At 36.6% G+C, this 21,049-nt stretch overlaps 1 protein-coding gene across 2 annotated transcripts in view; it reads right to left on the reverse strand.

Annotated features, from left to right (window-relative positions):
- Positions 1-11,619: 11,619 nt before the first annotated feature.
- The window catches only part of LOC127621433 (ephrin-A5b-like), a 158,003-nt gene continuing 148,573 nt past the window's right edge, over positions 11,620-21,049 (reverse strand). Inside the window, exons 4-5 of one of the 2 annotated variants that reach the window (XM_052095019.1) lie at positions 17,790-17,870; positions 11,620-14,312 (exon numbers count right to left, since the gene is read on the reverse strand). In XM_052095019.1, coding sequence (XP_051950979.1) covers positions 14,188-14,312; positions 17,790-17,870 — 206 coding nt within the window. In that variant the 3' untranslated portion in view covers positions 11,620-14,187. The remainder of the gene's footprint in view (positions 14,313-17,789; positions 17,871-21,049) is intronic. The other variant, XM_052095020.1, reaches the window with a different exon arrangement.

The raw sequence follows: 21,049 nt of genomic DNA on the forward strand, positions 1-21,049 counted from the left end.
AGAATTGATAAAAACAGACCATTTCAAGATTTGATTTATATAAACTTTGAAATCCATTCGTCCGTGCTAGCCGCAGATACGAGCAGAAGTCACAGCGGAAAGTTGAAGTAAAATTAGGTTTGATTCCATGATATGATTCTATGCTTGATAAAAGTCTTTGAGTTCCAGTTGCGCTTTGAAAACGTAAAGCTCATAAACGTCGTGAGCGTCATGTCATCTGCCGTAATCTCCTGCAGCGTTTAGCATGCGGCTCACCACTGCCAGCCCTTTAGAGGCCTTAGTCACACATTATTGTGCTGTGCTTTTATCTCAAATTCGTTCTTAAAGCCTGAGCCAAAGAAAGCTTAACGTGGATCCTGAAGGGTGAAATTCAAAACCCTGCTCGCCCACTTCATAATCGCCAACCTTTTGAACTTTGAACCTCACCAAAATCAGCAGCAAACAAACATGTCGATGTGCCGTCAGGGACACGAAAAAGACCAGATTCCTGGTGTTTTACCACAAGTTATGTGCAATGAGAAGTTGGGCAGTAAAATAACAATAGTAACGTTAACAAATTAAATATCAGTAGACACAAGATAAGATCGAATTTAAGTGAATAAACAAATCTGGTAACATTTCTATGAAGCCCATATTTATAATGGATTATAAAGGCATTATAACACATTATTAATATCACATAATACACCTTATAACATGCTATAACTTATCTTAAATAATTATAACCACAATTATAATACATTATAATAATGACCTGTTCATTGCTATAGAGTATAATGCATTATAACACCAGCAACATCTCATTTTAAATGCACAAGTTATAATTATTATATATATTTGTAATAAATACTGTATATAATTTATCTGCTTTAAGTGACAAAAGCAATGTGTTCTTATAAACCTCTATAAGCTGGAAGTTATAAACACCACACATGCACAAAATATAAAATAACACACATTTAATGTAAATATTGAGATATTATAAAAAACACTTGTGAAGCTATAAGATTAAAATATATCATAAACTAAAACATATGTATGTTGAAGACATGTAAACACACACAAGAATAAAAACTACTCAAACTGATTCTACACTGAACTCTATTCAATCAACTTTAAAGTTTTGCACCTTATTTATAAATAACTTCCATTCTAGAAGTTTGACCTGTGATGTTAATATATGTTATAAGTGTTATGACTGTTTATAAGAAGATATTTCTTTTATAACTTTAATAAAGCAGTCCAAGAAAACTTATGATATGATCATGTCATAAAGTGTTTAGACTGTTTACATTATACAGCGCTTATAACATTAACTTTATTAACTTCTGCTGTGTTAACATTGAATGTTGCTTGTGTTATAACACATTATACTCTAAATTATAACTATGAATAGAGGAAGTGTTATAATGTATTATAACAGTAATTATAACATTATAACTTCTGCTGTGTTAACATTGAATGTGTTTTGTGTTATAACACATTATACTCTAAAGTATGCCTATGAATAGGGGAAGTCTTATGTATTATACAGTAGTTATAACAGTATAACTTCTGCGTTAACATTGGATGTTGCTTGTGTTATAACACATTATACTCTAAATTATAACTATGAATAGAGGAAGTCTTATAATGTATTATAACAGTAATTATAACATTATAACTTCTGCTGTGTTAACATTGAATGTTGCTTGTGTTATAACACATTATACTCTAAATTATAACTATGAATAGAGGAAGTCTTATAATGTATTATAACAGTAATTATAACATTATAACTTCTGCTGTGTTAACATTGGATGTTGCTTGTGTTATAACACATTATACTCTAAATTATAACTATGAATAGAGGAAGTCTTATAATGTATTACAACAGTAATTATAACATTCTAACTTCTGCTGTGTTAACATTCAATGTGTTTTGTGTTATAACACATTATACTCTAAATTATAACTATGAATAGAGGAAGTCTTATAATGTATTATAACAGTAATTATAACATTATAACTTCTGCTGTGTTAACATTGAATGTTGCTTGTGTTATAACACATTATACTCTAAATTATAACTATGAATAGAGGAAGTCTTATAATGTATTATAACAGTAATTATAACATTATAACTTCTGCTGTGTTAACATTGGATGTTGCTTGTGTTATAACACATTATACTCTAAATTATAACTATGAATAGGGGAAGTCTTATGTATTATAACAGTAATTATAACATTATAACTTCTGCTGTGTTAACATTGAATGTTGCTTGTGTTATAACACATTATACTCTAAATTATAACTATGAATAGAGGAAGTCTTATAATGTATTATAACAGTAATTATAACATTATAACTTCTGCTGTGTTAACATTGAATGTTGCTTGTGTTATAACACATTATACTCTAAATTATAACTATGAATAGAGGAAGTCTTATAATGTATTATAACAGTAATTATAACATTATAACTTCTGCTGTGTTAACATTGGATGTTGCTTGTGTTATAACACATTATACTCTAAATTATAACTATGAATAGAGGAAGTCTTATAATGTATTATAACAGTAATTATAACATTATAACTTCTGCTGTGTTAACATTGGATGTCTCTTGTGTTATAACACATTATACTCTAAAGTATAACTATGAATAGGGGAAGTCTTATGTATTATACAGTAGTTATAACAGTATAACTTCTGCTGTGTTAACATTGGATGTTGCTTGTGTTATAACACATTATACTCTAAATTATAACTATGAATAGGTAATTATTCTAATGTATTATAACTGTAGTTAGAATTATTTATGAGAAGTTATAATGTGTTATAAGGTGTTTTATGAGATATTATTAATGCATTATAAATATGGGCATTATAGAAAGTGTTGCTAAATATATTTTTCTGCTGTGTTTGTAAATGTGATCTGATCTCATGTCAGTAACATTTCTGGTTGGCATCATCTCCGTCATACTCCGTCTTCTGTGAATATAACCCTCTGTTCGACATTATGTGCTCATGTAAGTGGCCAAAATCAGCTGACAGCGCGGCCCGGCCGTTTGATGAACCCGTTTCATTGTTGTTTTTAATATTGCCTGAAGGATTTCAACATTTTTCCATGTTACAGTCACCAAAGCACACTTGAAAGACTCAGAAAAGCATTCGGACATTGTACTTGTGCAGAAGAGTTTAAGGGGTGCACAAAATTGCAAAAAAAACAAGTTTGTTATCTGATTACATTGTATTAATTACTAATCACTTTTAGTTAGAGTAACACATTGCATTTTATATTCTAGCTATCAAAATATTATGTTGGTGAATATTAACTTGCATGTAACAGTGAATAAACAGTAAATATTGACTTTATTATGAGTTTGAGTGTAACATAAACAGTAATGTAATTAGTAATGTGATTACTTTTACCATGAAGAAATCCGTAAAGTAATTAAGTCCAGTTCTAGAGAAGTAATTAGTCATTAGTAGTGGATTACTTTTTTGAGTAACTTATCCAACAGCTTTGTTACTTGCAGAATAATGCGTACTGTTACACAAAGAATAGTAGTATAATATTTGTTAGGATTGTATATATTATAATATATATAAGTATAAATAGTAACGTTTCCTTTGCTGTGGATATTAGATTAAAATGAATCTCATTGATATAAATGATGATGTGTAATAAATGATGTATATTTTTATAGTTGAGAGATCATTGACAGGACACACATCTCATTTCTTTTTTTAAACATGAGATTTGAATAATAGAAGGCCAAGGGAGGGTAACAAATGGTGATGTGAGAACTGTCTTTAATAACCGAATTAAGGATATGATTAAAGTTATGAAGGCCTCTTGAATAATTCAAGCAACATTTATTTCTCAGGAAATCAACTGTAAAACATATTCGACTTCTGCTCTGCCGTAGATCCCACTTTTAATCCACACAATGCTGATGGATAGCGTTATAAAACACACTAATTAAATCTGAAAAGGAAAATGAATTGTGCCAATATTTCATTCCCCGCGTCATTACGATGTGGAGTTTGACTATTTTTGCCATCAAAGTATTAAAGGCATAAATCACTGGTCAAATAAAAGCGTGCGCTGGAGAGTTATTGTCAGATTTATGACCCGTGGTCAAACAGCACACACGGGGCAAAACGTTTACATGCACCTGTGATGTCATCAGAGAACACACGTGTGCACACATCAGTCCATCAACCGTCATCAGCGTCCCAGTTCAACAATAGTGTGTATTCTGAAAGAGGGAATTATACATGGGGATACAGCATGTGACTGAGGTGCATCACACCCTCAGAAGTATTCACTCCAGAGTTAAAAGTGTGACAATTAGCCCCGTTCTTCTTTACTTGTATGTAAATAATACATTTATGTCATTTAAAACATGATGCAATGATTTGTAGTTTATTTCATGTAATGTTGTGTTCTGTGAGTAATCGTTAACAAGGACACAATCAAACAGACAAGAGATGCAGTTTTAATTAATGTTATTCATATTTAGAGTTGCTCCAAATGTTTGTTCCTGTTTGCAAGTAGAGAAATCAGAGACGCTAAAGAGGAAATTAAACCAGTAAAACCAGCTTAAATACAAGTACAGAGGGGAATAGGGTCTGACTAACACACACACACTCACTTACGCACACACACACGCACGCACACACGCACGCACACACACACACACGCACACTCACTCACACATGCACACGGACACACACACACACAGACACACACACACTCACACACATGCTCACACACACACACACACACACGCACAAACTACTGGTCAGATGAGAGATGATGGTTTGTCGTAATAGTATAATGGATAATGTATGTATGGCGTGTATGTATGGATGTATGTATGGCGTGTATGTATGGCGTGTATGTATGGCGTGTATGTATGGCGTGTATGTATGGATGTATGTATGGCGTGTATGTATGAATGTATGTATGAATGTATGTATGGCGTGTATGTATGGCGTGTATGTATGGCGTGTATGTATGGTGTGTATGTATGGATGTATGTATGGCGTGTATGTATGGCGTGTATGTATGGATGTATGTATGAATGTATGTATGGCATGTATGTATGGCGTGTATGTATGGATGTATGTATGGATGTATGTATGGCATGTATGTATGGATGTATGTATGGCATGTATGTATGGCGTGTATGTATGGATGTATGTATGGATGTATGTATGGCATGTATGTATGGCGTGTATGTATGGATGTATGTATGGCATGTATGTATGGCGTGTATGTATGGATGTATGTATGGATGTATATATGGCGTGTATGTATGGATGTATGTATGGATGTATGTATGAATGTATGTATGGATGTATGTATGGATGTATGTATGGATGTATATATGGCGTGTATGTATGGATGTATGTATGGCATGTATGTATGGCGTGTATGTATGGATGTATGTATGGATGTATATATGGATGTATGTATGGTATGTATGGATGTATGTATGGATGTATTTATGGCGTGTATGTATGGATGTATATATGGCATGTATGTATGGATGTATGTATGGATGTATGTATGGCGTGTATGTATGGATGTATGTATGGATGTATGTATGGATGTATGTATGGCGTGTATGTATGGATGTATGTATGGATGTATGTATGGCGTGTATGTATGGATGTATGTATGGATGTATGTATGGCGTGTATGTATGGATGTATGTATGGATGTATGTATGGCGTGTATGTATGGATGTATGTATGGCGTGTATGTATGGATGTATGTATGGATGTATGTATGAATGTATGTATGGCGTGTATGTATGGATGTATGTATGGCGTGTATGTATGGATGTATGTATGGATGTATGTATGGCGTGTATGTATGGATGTATGTATGGTGTGTATGTATGGATGTATGTATGGATGTATGTATGGCATGTATGTATGGATGTATGTATGGCATGTATGTATGGCGTGTATGTATGGATGTATGTATGGATGTATGTATGGATGTATGTATGAATGTATGTATGGCATGTATGTATGGCGTGTATGTATGGATGTATGTATGGATGTATATATGGCGTGTATGTATGGATGTATGTATGGCATGTATGTATGGATGTATGTATGGATGTATGTATGGCATGTATGTATGGATGTATGTATGGCGTGTATGTATGGATGTATGTATGGCATGTATGTATGGATGTATGTATGGATGTATGTATGGATGTATGTATGGATGTATGTATGGATGTATGTATGGATGTATGTATGGATGTATGTATGGCGTGTATGTATGGATGTATGTATGGCATGTATGTATGGATGTATGTATGGATGTATGTATGGCATGTATGTATGGATGTATGTATGGATGTATGTATGGCATGTATGTATGGATGTATGTATGGCATGTATGTATGGATGTATGTATGGATGTATGTATGGATGTATGTATGGATGTATGTATGGATGTATGTATGGATGTATGTATGGCATGTATGTATGGATGTATGTATGGATGTATTTATGGATGTATGTATGGATGTATGTATGGCGTGTATGTATGGATGTATGTATGGATGTATGTATGGATGTATATATGGCGTGTATGTATGGATGTATGTATGGCATGTATGTATGGATGTATGTATGGATGTATGTATGGCATGTATGTATGGATGTATGTATGGCGTGTATGTATGGATGTATGTATGGCGTGTATGTATGGCGTGTATGTATGGATGTATGTATGGCGTGTATGTATGAATGTATGTATGGCATGTATGTATGGTGTGTATGTATGGATGTATGTATGGATGTATGTATGGATGTATGTATGGCGTGTATGTATGAATGTATGTATGGCATGTATGTATGGTGTGTATGTATGGATGTATGTATGGATGTATGTATGGATGTATGTATGAATGTATGTATGGCGTGTATGTATGGATGTATGTATGGCGTGTATGTATGGATGTATGTATGGCATGTATGTATGGCGTGTATGTATGGATGTATGTATGGATGTATGTATGTATGGATGTATGTATGGATGTATGTATGGTATGTATGTATGGCATGTATGTATGGATGTATGTATGGCGTGTATGTATGGATGTATGTATGTATGTATGTATGTATGTATGGATGTATGTATGGCATGTATGTATGGATGTATGTATGGCGTGTATGTATGGATGTATGTATGGCGTGTATGTATGGATGTATGTATGGCGTGTATGTATGGATGTATGTATGGATGTATGTATGGATGTATGTATGGATGTATGTATGCGTGTATGTATGGATGTATGTATGGATGTATGTATGGATGTATGTATATGGCGTGTATGTATGGATGTATGTATGGATGTATGTATGGATGTATGTATGTATGTATGGATGTATGTATGGCGTGTATGTATGGATGTATGTATGGATGTATGTATGGATGTATGTATGGATGTATGTATGTATGTGTATGTATGTATGGATGTATGTATGGTATGTATGTATGGGTGTATGTATGGATGTATGTATGGCGTGTATGTATGGCGTGTATGTATGGATGTATGTATGGCGTGTATGTATGGATGTATGTATGGCATGTATGTATGGCATGTATGTATGGATGCATGTATGGATGTATGTATGGTGTGTATGTATGGATGTATGTATGTATGGCGTGTATGTACGGCATGTATGTATGAATGTATGTATGTATGGATGTATGTATGGCGTGTATGTATGTATGTATGTATGGATGTATGTATGGCGTGTATGTATGGCGTGTATGTATGGATGTATGTATGTATGGCGTGTATGTACGGCATGTATGTATGAATGTATGTATGTATGGATGTATGTATGGCGTGTATGTATGTATGTATGTATGGATGTATGTATGGCGTGTATGTATGGCGTATATATATGGATGTATGTATGGCGTGTATGCATGGCGTATATGTATGGATGTATGTATGGCGTGTATGTATGGATGTATGTATGGCATGTATGTATGGCGTGTATGTATGGATGTATGTATGGCATGTATGTATGGCGTGTATGTATGGCGTGTATGTATGGTGTGTATGTATGGCGTGTATGTATGGCGTGTATGTATGGATGTATGTATGGCGTGTATGTATGGATGTATGTATGGCATGTATGTATGGCATGTATGTATGGCGTGTATGTATGGATGTATATATGGCGTGTATGTATGGCATGTATGTATGGATGTATGTATGGCATGTATGTATGGCATGTGTGTATGGCATGTATGTATGGCATGTATGTATGGATGTATGTATGGCGTGTATGTATGGATGTATGTATGGCGTGTATGTATGGCGTGTATGTATGGATGTATGTATGGCATGTATGTATGGATGTATGTATGGCGTGTACGTATGGATGTATGTATGGCATGTATGTATGGATGTATGTATGGCGTGTATGTATGGATGGATGTATGTATGTATGGCGTGTACGTATGCCGTGTATGTATGGATGTATGTATGGCGTGTATGTATGGATGTATGTATGGATTGATGTATGTATGGATGTATGTATGGCGTGTATGTATGGATGTATGTATGGCGTGTATGTATGGATGTATGTATGGTGTGTATGTATGGCGTGTATGTATGGATGTATGTATGGATGGATGTATGTATGGCGTGTACAGTATGCCGTGTATGTATGGATGTATGTATGGCGTGTATGTATGGATGTATGTATGTATGGATGTATGTATGGCGTGTATGTATGGATGTATGGATGGATGGATGTATGTATGGATGTATGTATGGATGGATGTATGTATGGATGTATGTATGGCGTGTATGTATGGATGTATGTATGGCGTGTATGTATGGATGTATGTATGGTATGTATGTATGGCGTGTATGTATGGATGTATGTATGGATGGATGGATGTATGGCGTGTACGTATGCCGTGTATGTATGGATGTATGTATGGCGTGTATGTATGGATGTATGTATGGTGTGTATGTATGGCGTGTATGTATGGATGTATGTATGGATGGATGTATGTATGGCGTGTACGTATGCCGTGTATGTATGGATGTATGTATGGCGTGTATGTATGGATGTATGTATGGCGTGTATGTGTGGATGTATGTATGTATGGATGGATGTATGGCGTGTATGTATGGATGTATGTATGGCGTGTATGTATGGATGTATGTATGGTGTGTATGTATGGCGTGTATGTATGGATGTATGTATGGATGGATGTATGTATGGCGTGTACGTATGCCGTGTATGTATGGATGTATGTATGGCGTGTATGTATGGATGTATGTATGGTGTGTATGTATGGCGTGTATGTATGGATGTATGTATGGATGGATGGATGGATGGCGTGTACGTATGCCGTGTATGTATGGATGTATGTATGGCGTGTATGTATGGATGTATGTATGGTGTGTATGTATGGTGTGTATGTATGGATGTATGTATGGATGGATGTATGTATGGCGTGTACGTATGCCGTGTATGTATGGATGTATGTATGGCGTGTATGTATGGATGTATGTATGGCGTGTATGTGTGGATGTATGTATGTATGGATGGATGTATGGCGTGTATGTATGGCGTGTATGTATGGATGTATGTATGGCGTGTATGTATGGATGTATGTATGTATGGCGTGTATGTATGGCGTGTATGTATGGATGTATGTATGAATGTATGTATGGCATGTATGTATGGATGTATGGATGGATGTATGTATGTATGGCGTGTATGTATGGCGTGTATGTATGGCGTGTATGTATGGATGTATGTATGGCATGTATGTATGCTGTGTATGTATGGATGTATTCTGTTTCAGGTTCAAGCTGCGTTCACAATTGAATTGAGAATTACTTACATTTATTCTGAGGTGGAAAATAGGATGTAGAATATGAATTCTAATTGAATGAAGTTTCAGTATAAAAATGTTATCATACACGCAACATTTCTAGACACATTAGATAATAATAATGTTCCATATTTGACCTACAGACCATTTTATTGACTCTATATACATTTTATGACAAAAGCCCATCAAACTGAATTTTTAAGGAACAAAACTTTTTGTAAAAATTACACTATTCAATTAAATGCAATAGAAATGCATAATTTTTATTAAATAGGCTCAAATATGTTTGCGTGTATACAGTATTACATTATGATGTGGTTGAAGAAGTTGAGAAAAAAAAATCTAAAAATGTGGTTGAAGAAGTTGAGTTTTTTTACATTTAAATTTAAATTTAAATTTTTCACATCCGTTCAGTAAAAAGGAGCACGACCCTGATGGAGACACGATGAAAGACGTTCTGTTGATGTGGACTATCATGACAAGATGATTTCATTGATTTATTCTCAATCTCAAACAAAAACATCAACTCTACAAAAACATTCTGCACCGCAGCAAAACATTATAAAGTGGTGCTGGATGCTGTTAGTCTGTGCAACTCTTTTCAGTGGGAACACAACACACATGTACGGGGTGAGCAGGTAAAAGCAAGAGGTGAAACAGCCAACAGAACACTTTATTAACATGTTTGTCATTATCAAGTCCATGCACATGCCACATTATGAAACCGGCCAGTTCCTTCAGTTTAAAAAGCAAAAACAGACCCCTGGCTCGCAATAACGCTGCATCCTCGCAACGCGGGAGCCAAAGGAGTCAAAAAACTTCAGTCCTAGATGATTGGATCCTCATGGTGATGAAAAATGTTGTCAGGAGATTTGAAACATAATTATGTAGACGAGGCCCTCCTGTCAGCTCAGGGGTTTAAAGGTGGACACTCATTGGCTGCAGAAAGCGTTGTAACGTTTATTGTGTGAACACCCCTCGAAACTCTGCGCACATTTTTCACTCATTTTCTATTTTTTTTAGAAAAGACATGTGAATCAAATTAATACCTCAATATCAAACATTATGTACAACACATTTAGATCCTAACATTTAATGTGATATTAATAATAACAACGTTGAATCATAATAATAATAATAATAATAATCATAATTAATAATCATAATAATAACAATAATCAATGTTTCTATTTTTACTTGTCCTCCAGAAAGGTACAAACAAAACAAGTATTATTCTAACACTATAATGTTTCTTTTTCGACTACTTCAGGATACACGGTATCCATTTATTACGCTGATTCCCGTTTCCCAGTTCAATGTGTGTATAAAGTGTGGTAACCATGGTAACAATCAGAGTAAAAATGATACAAATATTACTGAAGCTGATTTTCAAAAGGTTCTTTCATGGTTTCTAATGCACAACCATGAAACGGAGCACATGTGGTTTTCTCTAGTGCCGATGTTGCAAAGCCGAGCCGATGAACTCGCTATTGAAAACAAACAAAACGCAGTTTGTTTGCAGAACTAGCGGACAGAAACGGGCCGATTGAGAATTAAAAAGGCAGAAACGATTATCCAATTTGGGACTGTTTGAAAAGTACACAGTATTGTTTATTGTTATGAATCCTTGCTAACCAACCCCTCTCTCTCTCTCTCTCTCTCTCTCCTTTTTATGCATGTCGTTTTATCACTCATCAGTGCAGTCCGACTGGAGGTAACCCCCGGCAAAATCTGACCTGACGCTTCACCGTCTATTTTAATATCACAAATACTTTCTCTCCAACACATGAGCTCTGATTGGCTGCCGTTGAAGCTCATTAAGGCTCTTAAACTGGGAAATGTGGTGGGGGGATGTAACCGGGCAAACAACAAATCAAAGTCTTTTCATCTCCAGGTCATATTTCACCCCCAAAACAAAAGAGAAATATCTATTAATTAGATAAATAATTTTTTTTTTACTTTTGAGTTTGAGTAATTTCCATTATTCTCAATGGTGATTCCATTAATAATTACTGTAATAATGTTTAACAGATTAAAGGCTGCCGAAGAAATGCTCCCATTACTTCATAGTTTAAAGGAGAAGTGTCTAATTTATGTGACACATTATCGCACAATGACTGTTTTCAAAGAGGTTTCTCGAAGCCCCCCCCCCCAGTGTCAGTGTTGCTAAGTCATAATGAAGCCGGATCCTGCCCTGAAATAAAAAAAGGTCATTTTGGCAATTGTAAATATTTTATCTCACATTTTCAAGTTTATTTCTCACAATTGCGTCTTTATTTCATAGAATTACTTTTTCTCACAATTAAAATTTTATATCTCAGAATTATACGTTTAAATGACGAAATTTTGACAATATATTTTAATTTTTAGATAATATTTCACAATTGGGTCTTTATTTCTTAGAATTGCGACTTTTTCTAACAATTAAAATTTTATATCTCAGAATTATGTTTAAATAATGAAATTGTGACTATATCTTGCAATTTAAAAATGATGTCTTCCAATTGCGTCTTTATTTCTTAGAATTGCGACTTTGTTTCTCGCAACTTAAATGTTATATCTCAGAATTATACGTTTGCATCTCGCAATTGTGTCTTTCTTTCTTATATTGATAACTTTATCTTGCAATTGCAATTTTATATCTCAGAATTATACGTTAAAATCACGAAATTGTCACTATATCTCACATTTGTAACCTTATTTTTAGCAATTGTGAAATATTATGAGGCAATTTTGGAATATAAACTCAAAATTGTGACTATTTTTCGTGATTGCAAGAAAAAAATGACCTTTTCTATTAATTAGTTCATTTCGCGGCAGGATCAAGGCACCAACGTGTGACGGGATGCTCAAACATATTTTGAAAACTTCAGAAAATCAAATATGGATTCTTAATAGTTGCCTATCCACATTAAAATGATATTTGAGAAAAAAAGTTTAACATCCGAAACGTTACACATATCACATTTACATGCCAGTGTTTTATTTCCCCTCATTAATATGTAATGAGCATTGAGAGAAAATGTTTGAATGGCACTAAAACCGGCTTTCATTCTTCCATTGGGGTTAAAATACGACCTGGAAATATTCTTGACCAGTTTCGCCAGATTCCCCAATTTGTTCCTCTCTCATATGTTAGGCTTTTGAAGGAGTTTTAGGGAATGCCCATGGTCGAGTCGAGTGCTAATGCGTGTTGTATATCAGCATATTAATAAACAAGTCAAAATTGATTGACAGCTATTTGTGCATAACAAACAATTGTATTAATGAACTAAACAGATTAAACTACACCCCACTTAAATGCTAAATTGTAAGCACTTAGACATATTAGTATTGTGTACAGTATAAGGCCTATTCAAACAAAAGTTTGTTTGTCCCACCCCTATGAACAGGGGAAAACATGGAGCCCCTTTTGATATATTTGGTTCCTAACAGAGTCGAACAAACAGTGATGACAAAAACAGAATTTCAGTGATCCGTTTACATTGATATCTCATATCCACTGATAAAAGGTCATTGGAAAAATATAGATATTTAAGTTGCAGTAAGATTATCTTAGAAAATACAAAATCGTTGTTTTTTTGTGGTGTGGTCTACTAAGACAAGTCCCTCAAATTGCAGTCGAACACAAACTGAACTTCCAAATTCCTACTCTACGTAACGTAAAGAGACTTTCAGACTAATTGACTCAAACACCATCTTCTTTCCGCTCATCTTTCCGGACCGTTTCATCAGATGAATTCTGCAATTTGTTAAGGGAAGGCAGATACAGGGCGAAAGGCAAGAAGTCTTTGTATACTTATCGCTAACAGCAGATCTGAGCCAGTGAACACAGTTTAAGGTTTGATGTTTACGTCTGTTTAGTGACACCTACTTATAAACCATCAACATGAAGCATTCTCATGGGAGGTTCTTTGATTCTGAACACTTGCTCTAATTACTAACACAAGGAGCGATTCGCTCCCAATGGACCCAAGTTAAGCACTCTCTGAATCTCAGACTCCTCCCCCTCTCTTCCCAGCAGCCAATCCCCTGTGACCGGCCGTCAAGACATGATCACGCATGGTCACAGTCGATTGGTTAAACAGGTGATCTGCGTTTCTTCTAAGCACGGCTAATCAACTTTTCCTAATTAAAGACAGCAAAGGACCACTTAAATATTTTGAAAACAAAACAGCGGAGTCGAATTGTTCCTGGTGAATATCAGATCCGTCTCGTCTCTCCGGCGCCGGACCGCTCGTGCTCAGACCCGGCTGTTCAGAGAGGGGTCGGTTCAGGGGTGGGTTAGGGGGCTATAAGGTGAGAAACAAAGAGACGCACAGCAACAGGACGGCCAGCAGGGGGCGAGTTGCTTGAGGTCGCATTCCTGAATTAGACACGTCACTTCGGGAAGGTTCCGCCTCGTGACTGGTGTCGTCTAGAAATGAAGAGGAAAACAACGTTATGAAAAGACAGAGCATTAAAACATTGTTGACCTGAAAACGAAAATTCCTATCATGCTGTTATTGTGTGTTGTGATTAACTAAATTAAAGTTGTGATGCTACTAACTTTACATTTTTCAGGAGCGTGAAACTACTTTTTCAAACGATTAGAGCTGTAGCATTAAAAAAACATTTAATTTGTCACTTATATTGTCGAGGTAGTAATGAAACGGTTAAAATAAACGATTCGCTAATATTTAGCGCCGGGAAATCCAGTTAATTTAAGTGAATTGGTTCTTTCAGACAGTTCCTGTAAATGAAACGGTTAAAATAAATGATTAGCTAATATTTAGCGCCGGGAAATCCAGTTCATTTAAGTGAATCGGTTCATTTGGACAGTTCATGTAAATAAACAGTTAAAATAAATGATTCGCTAATATTTAGCGCCGGGAAATCCAGTTCATTTAAGTGAATCGGTTCTTTCGGACAGTTCATGTAAATAAACAGTTAAAATAAACGATTCGCTAATATTTATCGCTAGGAAATCCAGTTAATTTAAGTGAATCGGTTCATTTGGACAGTTCATGTAAATGAAACGGTTAAAATAAACGATTCTCTAATATTTAGCGCCGGAAATCCAGTTCATTTAAGTGAATCGGTTCTTTCGGACAGTTCATGTAAATGAAACGGTTAAAATAAACGATTCTCTAATATTTAGCGCCGGAAATCCAGTTCATTTAAGTGAATCGGTTCTTTCGGACAGTTCATGTAAATGAAACGGTTAAAATAAACGATTCTCTAATATTTAGCGCCGGGAAATCCAGTTCATTTAAGTCAATCGGTTCTTTCGGACAGTTCATTTAAATGAAACGGTTAAAATAAATGATTCGCTAATATTTAGCGCCGGGAAATCCAGTTAATTTAAGTGAATCAGTTCTTTTGGACAGTTCATGTAAATGAAACGGTTAAAATAAATGATTCGCTAATATTTAGTGCCAGGAAATCCAGTTAATTTAAGTGAATCGGTTCTTTCGGACAGTTCTTGTAAATGAAACGGTTAAAATAAACGATTCGCTAATATTTAGCACCAGGAAATCCAGTTAATTTAAATGAAATGCTAATATTTAGCGCCAGGAAATCCAGTTAATTTAAGTGAACCGGTTCTTTCGGACAGTTCTTGTAAACTAAATGGTTAAAATAAACGATTCGCTAATATTTAGCGCCAGGAAATCCAGTTAATTTAAGTGAATCGGTTCTTTCGGACAGTTCTTGTAAACTAAACGGTTAAAATAAACGATTCGCTAATATTTAGCGCCGTGAAATCCAGTTAATTTAAATGAAACGGTTAAAATAAACGAATCGCTAATATTTAGATCCGGGAAATCCAGTTCATTGAAGTGAATCGGTTCTTTCGAACAGTTCATGTAAATGAAACGGTTAAAATAAACGATTCGCTAATATTTATCGCTAGGAAATCCAGTTCATTTAAGTGAATCGGTTCTTTCGGACAGTTCTTGTAAATGAAACGGTTAAAATAAATGATTCGCTAATGTTTAGCGCCGTGAAATCCAGTTAATTAAAATGAAATGGTTAAAATAAACGAATCGCTAATATTTAGCACCAGGAAATCCAGTTAATTTAAATGAAATGCTAATATTTAGCGCCAGGAAATCCAGTTAATTTAAATGAAATGCTAATATTTAGCACCAGGAAATCCAGTTAATTTAAATGAAATGCTAATATTTAGCGCCAGGAAATCCAGTTAATTAAAATGAAACGCTAATATTTATCGCTAGGAAATCCCGTTCATTTAAGTGAATCGGTTCTTTCGGACAGTTCTTGTAAATGAAATGGTTAAAATAAACGATTCGCTAATATTTAGCACCAGGAAATCCAGTTAATTTAAATGAAATGCTAATATTTAGCGCCAGGAAATCCAGTTAATTTAAGTGAATCGGTTCTTTCGGACAGTTCTTGTAAACTAAACGGTTAAAATAAACGATTCGCTAATGTTTAGCGCCGTGAAATCCAGTTAATTTAAATGAAACGGTTAAAATAAACGAATCGCTAATATTTAGCGCCAGGAAATCCAGTTAATTTAAATTAAACGGTTAAAATAAACGAATCGCTAATATTTAGATCCGGGAAATCCAGTTAATTTAAATGAATCGGTTCTTTCGGACAGTTCGTGTAAATTAATCGGTTAAAATAAACGAATCGCTAATATTTAGCACCGGGAAATCCAGTTCATTTAAATGAATCGGTTCTTTCGGACAGTTCATTTACAGTAAATTAACTAGTTCACATAAATGAATCATTTGTAATTCACTTGATCTCATCTGCACCCTTAAAAAGGACGTTGCCAGAAGTCAGTGTTGAAACTAAATATTAAATTAACTGCTGCAGTTTAATCACTATATTTCAGCAACTAACTTTATTAGTTTATATTTAGCATGAACCTATATGTTTAATTTAATGCTGTAAATTATAAGTTATTATTGGAGTTAAATAGACGAGTTGTAGATTATGGACTTCTTTCATGCTGATTTTTGTTGTTGTCATTTTTGACAGCTGTGATTATGGCCGAGGATGACCTGTTTGGATTTCTTGAGTGTAACACTCTTTGTTTATTGGCATGGACACGCAGACTGTGGTCATCTTCGGCGAGCACGATATGACTTTGGAAAGCACATCGTCTCAGTGGAGTCACGCGCTGTCAGGAGACATCAGTGCGAGACACGGACAGTGACGCTGACGGAGACTGATGAAAATACTCGAGGGGACAGAGCAGCTCATAGACGCATCAGACACTGGCCTAATAAACCAATGCATCACTGCGCTGGATAGACAGTAGCTAGGTGAAAATGCACAATAATGTGTCTTATTTCACACCGTATTTGAATTCTTCTCCCATGTTTTTATAATAAAACCGAGGAAGTCGAAGCTAGTGTGACAGCATTGGCAATTAATATTACGAGCTTAGAGCCGTGCATATGTGAAGAAGCCAAAACAAGCTTGGCATTGTTACATGTGACACCTTAGCAAGCCAAATCCTAATTTGGCACGAAAAGCATGCATTTATCCAAGTCGTAAAGCTTAATTGTAAATGCAGCCGGCGTGCATGCATGTGTTCATAAAGAGAGTAACTATTATTCATGACTTTGAGCTGGAAGGCAAAAGAGACACCAACTGACCAAACACTTTAGCTCACAATAAAGGTCACATGGTCTATTTCTGGTCACTTAATTGGTTCTGCACATGGCGGAGATGTTGACAGGCGGCCATCAGCCCTCACGGCATAATGCATTATTAATATGATGTGTTCTTCATGCATAAATCATCTTTGTGGTTTGAAGAGTCAGAGAAGCCACAGGCGCAACTCAAATTGTGAACAAAAAGGTACATTAAAGCATCAACATAAACATGCTTGAGGAGCTCATGGTACACAAAGGTGATTTCGAGTCATACTGACCTCTGGGTTCTAACGCACTGTCTACTTTGTCATTATCGACAAACACACGGTCATGAACGCCTATGGTTTTCTCACAGCCATCTACAAAACAGAAGAAATGAAAAAAGAGATCAGCAGCCAGTCATGTTAGTGATAAGTCAGCAGCCCAACCCACCTGCCAATCAAAAGGAAAGCTTGTGACATCACACACAGAAGCATCAGCTGCCATGTTTACGGAAGTGTGTAGCATTGAATATAGTGCTGATAATGCGTGACAGGCAGGGCTGGACTGGGAAGAGAAATCGGCCCCGGGATTTTACACATCAACTGGCCCAAAAGTTGAGCGGGGGGTGTTCGCTGTCCTTTTCTGCAAATCGTGGTGCCGGTTTGTCGTCCGTTCCGCATAACATCATTTTAGCTTATCGCGGCCCATTCGGCCCATTTCGCGGCCGACCCACCGGCCCGCTCGGTTCTCCCAATGGCAGTCCACCCCTGATCGGCAGTGGCAGTTCTAGACCACAGTAACTGGGGGGGCCAGGCAGAAGCCACTTGTGCTTTTAGGGGGCACACTTTTAACATGTATTTTAACCTACTTTCAGGATTATTTCAAGTCATTTTCTTTTCATTACTGCCACCCACAGGACAAACTGCGCATTGCACCCAAAAGTGTTTGATGCGATACCATTCTAAATTTAGGGGGGCCAAGCTTGTTGACAGGGGGGCACTGCGAGTGTAGATTAACCGGCTTATTACAGCGCTACCTACCAAATAAATAATAAATGGACACGATACATTGATTTGCGTTGAAATTATGTTTTTATGAGCTAAGGAAGAAATCGCAGTCTCACGAAACGGCAAAGTTTGTTGTTTATTTGTTTTTCGATTTAACTTCCGTATTTTAATTCCGTAGGGCGCTATGGAATCCATTTTATTTATTTATTTTGACAAATTCAGTAAAAAAAAAAATTCCAAATTCCGTGTTTTCCGTTTCGTTTTCTCTGATTTCAGGGTTTTAGAGTTTAATTACATTTAAAAATAAAAATTTATTTTTTTTGTAGTTAATTACATTTAATTACAAATAACTGTCTAATCAACTTAATTCAAAAGAAAAAATAATAATTGCAAATCAACAAGCCATTGCATTATTATTTTTTATTAAATAAAGAGCATCTATACTGATATAGCACAATAAAAAAAACAAAATTTGTGTTCTTTATTTATTTATTTGTATTTATTTTTTTTATTACAATTTTTGTACATTTGTTTGGTCATATATAGTGCTGCACAGTATTGATGAAAGCAGTGATGAAACTCTTATTGATATATTATTACTACTACATTGAATATACAATTTTACTATTTAGATGTCATATATGTCGCATTCTTCAATTTCACGCGTCAATTTAAATGGAAATTTATTTTGCCGTTTTGGCGGATGTTTTTGACGGCTTCACTTCTCACCTCCTATAAAGCAGTTTGCTACATGTGCTAATGTGCTTATTAAACTGCAAAAGCCTATGATTTAATGAAATAAATGTATAGTCTGCATGTGCTACCCGCTTCACAGTGAAAATAGTGATCTGCTCTTTGTCATTAATACACACACAGAGCGCACGTGATGTAAATGAAGCAGTTAGTGTATATGCAGTGACTTCTCACATTCACTTACTGTTGAAGCACGCAGCTCATGCAAACCGTACAGTGTGCAACTAGTAGAGCATGGCACTAGCAACGCCAAGATCATGGGTTTGAACCCCAGGGAACTCACAACTTCCTTTGGATAAAAGCTTCTGCCAAAAATGGAAATACCGAGGTTTTAATTTGATTCATTGTGCATGCATTAATTTCATGCATAATCAAGTTCCGTGACATTCCGAATTTTATAGTTAATTCCGTTTTTATGACTGTTTCCACAAAAACATTCCCTGTTCAGAGCTTTCTCTAGTGTGTAGGCACCCTAAAGATCCACTGACTGCTCATTATCCTGCTTATTACATGACTAATAGACAAATCAATAAATAAATGGACATGATTTATTGAATTGCTTTGAAACTTAGTTGGAATTGGAGACGATAGAGACCACGGAGTCTCCGGAAACAGCTGAATTCCATCTCTGGTTTGCATCAGAGTCCTGTTGCTTATTTTGCGAAAAATGTCTGACTGTGGCAGCGGGGGTGTGGTCAAGCGTCCGTCGGGAGAGAGGGAGCAGTAAGTGTGCATACACCTGTCTCTAATTGTAGTGAGAATGGGGAGAGCGGCATAAAAGGACCACGCCAGCACCAGATCGAGAGAGAGTATTACAGGCAGCTGCCCTGTTTGTGTTTATATTTGTGTATTTTTGTTTAAGTTTATCATTTAACTTTATTTATAGTGTCAAGCTGGTTCTCGCCTCCTTATTGCCCATTGTAACCCTTTTACATTGGTGCCCAAACCCGGGAAGGAGGAGGGATGCCCGTCGCAGAGTACTCGACACTGCCGTCCACCCAGGGGAGCGACGCTGCCATCCGACTGGGGACGGAGTCGCCCGCCCGGACGCGGGTCTCCCAGAAACGTGGAGGGGTCGAGAGAAGCCTGCCGTCAACGAGGGGAGGATGGAAGAGACTCCCCGACCACCTGGAGCGGTAGGGCCACTGCCAGGGGCGGTGGAGTGTCCCCACGGGTCGCCGGAAACACGGAGGGGCGTTCTGTCCACTGGGGGTTGGAGATCTGACTCCGGTCCGCCCGGGGAGGAGCGACTGCTGTCCACCTGAGAGGTTGGAGGAGTGATCGAGGACCACGTGACGGAGTGGAGTGAGTTTCTTTTTCTCTCTCTCTCCTTGTTGGCCATTCCCTCGCCTATTTAGTTTTTTGTTTTTGTTGTTTTTCCCCCTCCTGTCTCCTCCTAGGTGGAGGAAGGTGGGATGACCAGCCAGCAGACGGGGCACAGGGCACAACCCCACCCCCCGGAGAGGAGGAGGGGGATGTACGTCATGCCGTGGGCTCCCTGGCCTGAGGCAGCCCCGGGAGGAGTATAGAGCAGAGGAGGGCGGGTACGGGCTGGAACAATGCACGCCCGGTCCCCAATCGTCTGATGGGGCGCACGAGGGATAAATGCGGCCGGTGACGACAGTTCGAGAGAGAGAGTATTACAGGCAGCTGCCCTGTGTGTGGTTATGTTTCTGTGTTTTTTTGGTTAAGTTAATCATAAAACATTATTTATATTGTCAAGCCGGTTCTCGCCTCCTCCTTTCCATTTAACCCCCTTACACCGACTTTTCGTTATCCTGCTTATTACACAACTA

This window comes from Xyrauchen texanus, chromosome 27 (assembly GCF_025860055.1).
Source record: "Xyrauchen texanus isolate HMW12.3.18 chromosome 27, RBS_HiC_50CHRs, whole genome shotgun sequence".
Lineage (NCBI taxonomy): Eukaryota > Metazoa > Chordata > Actinopteri > Cypriniformes > Catostomidae > Xyrauchen > Xyrauchen texanus.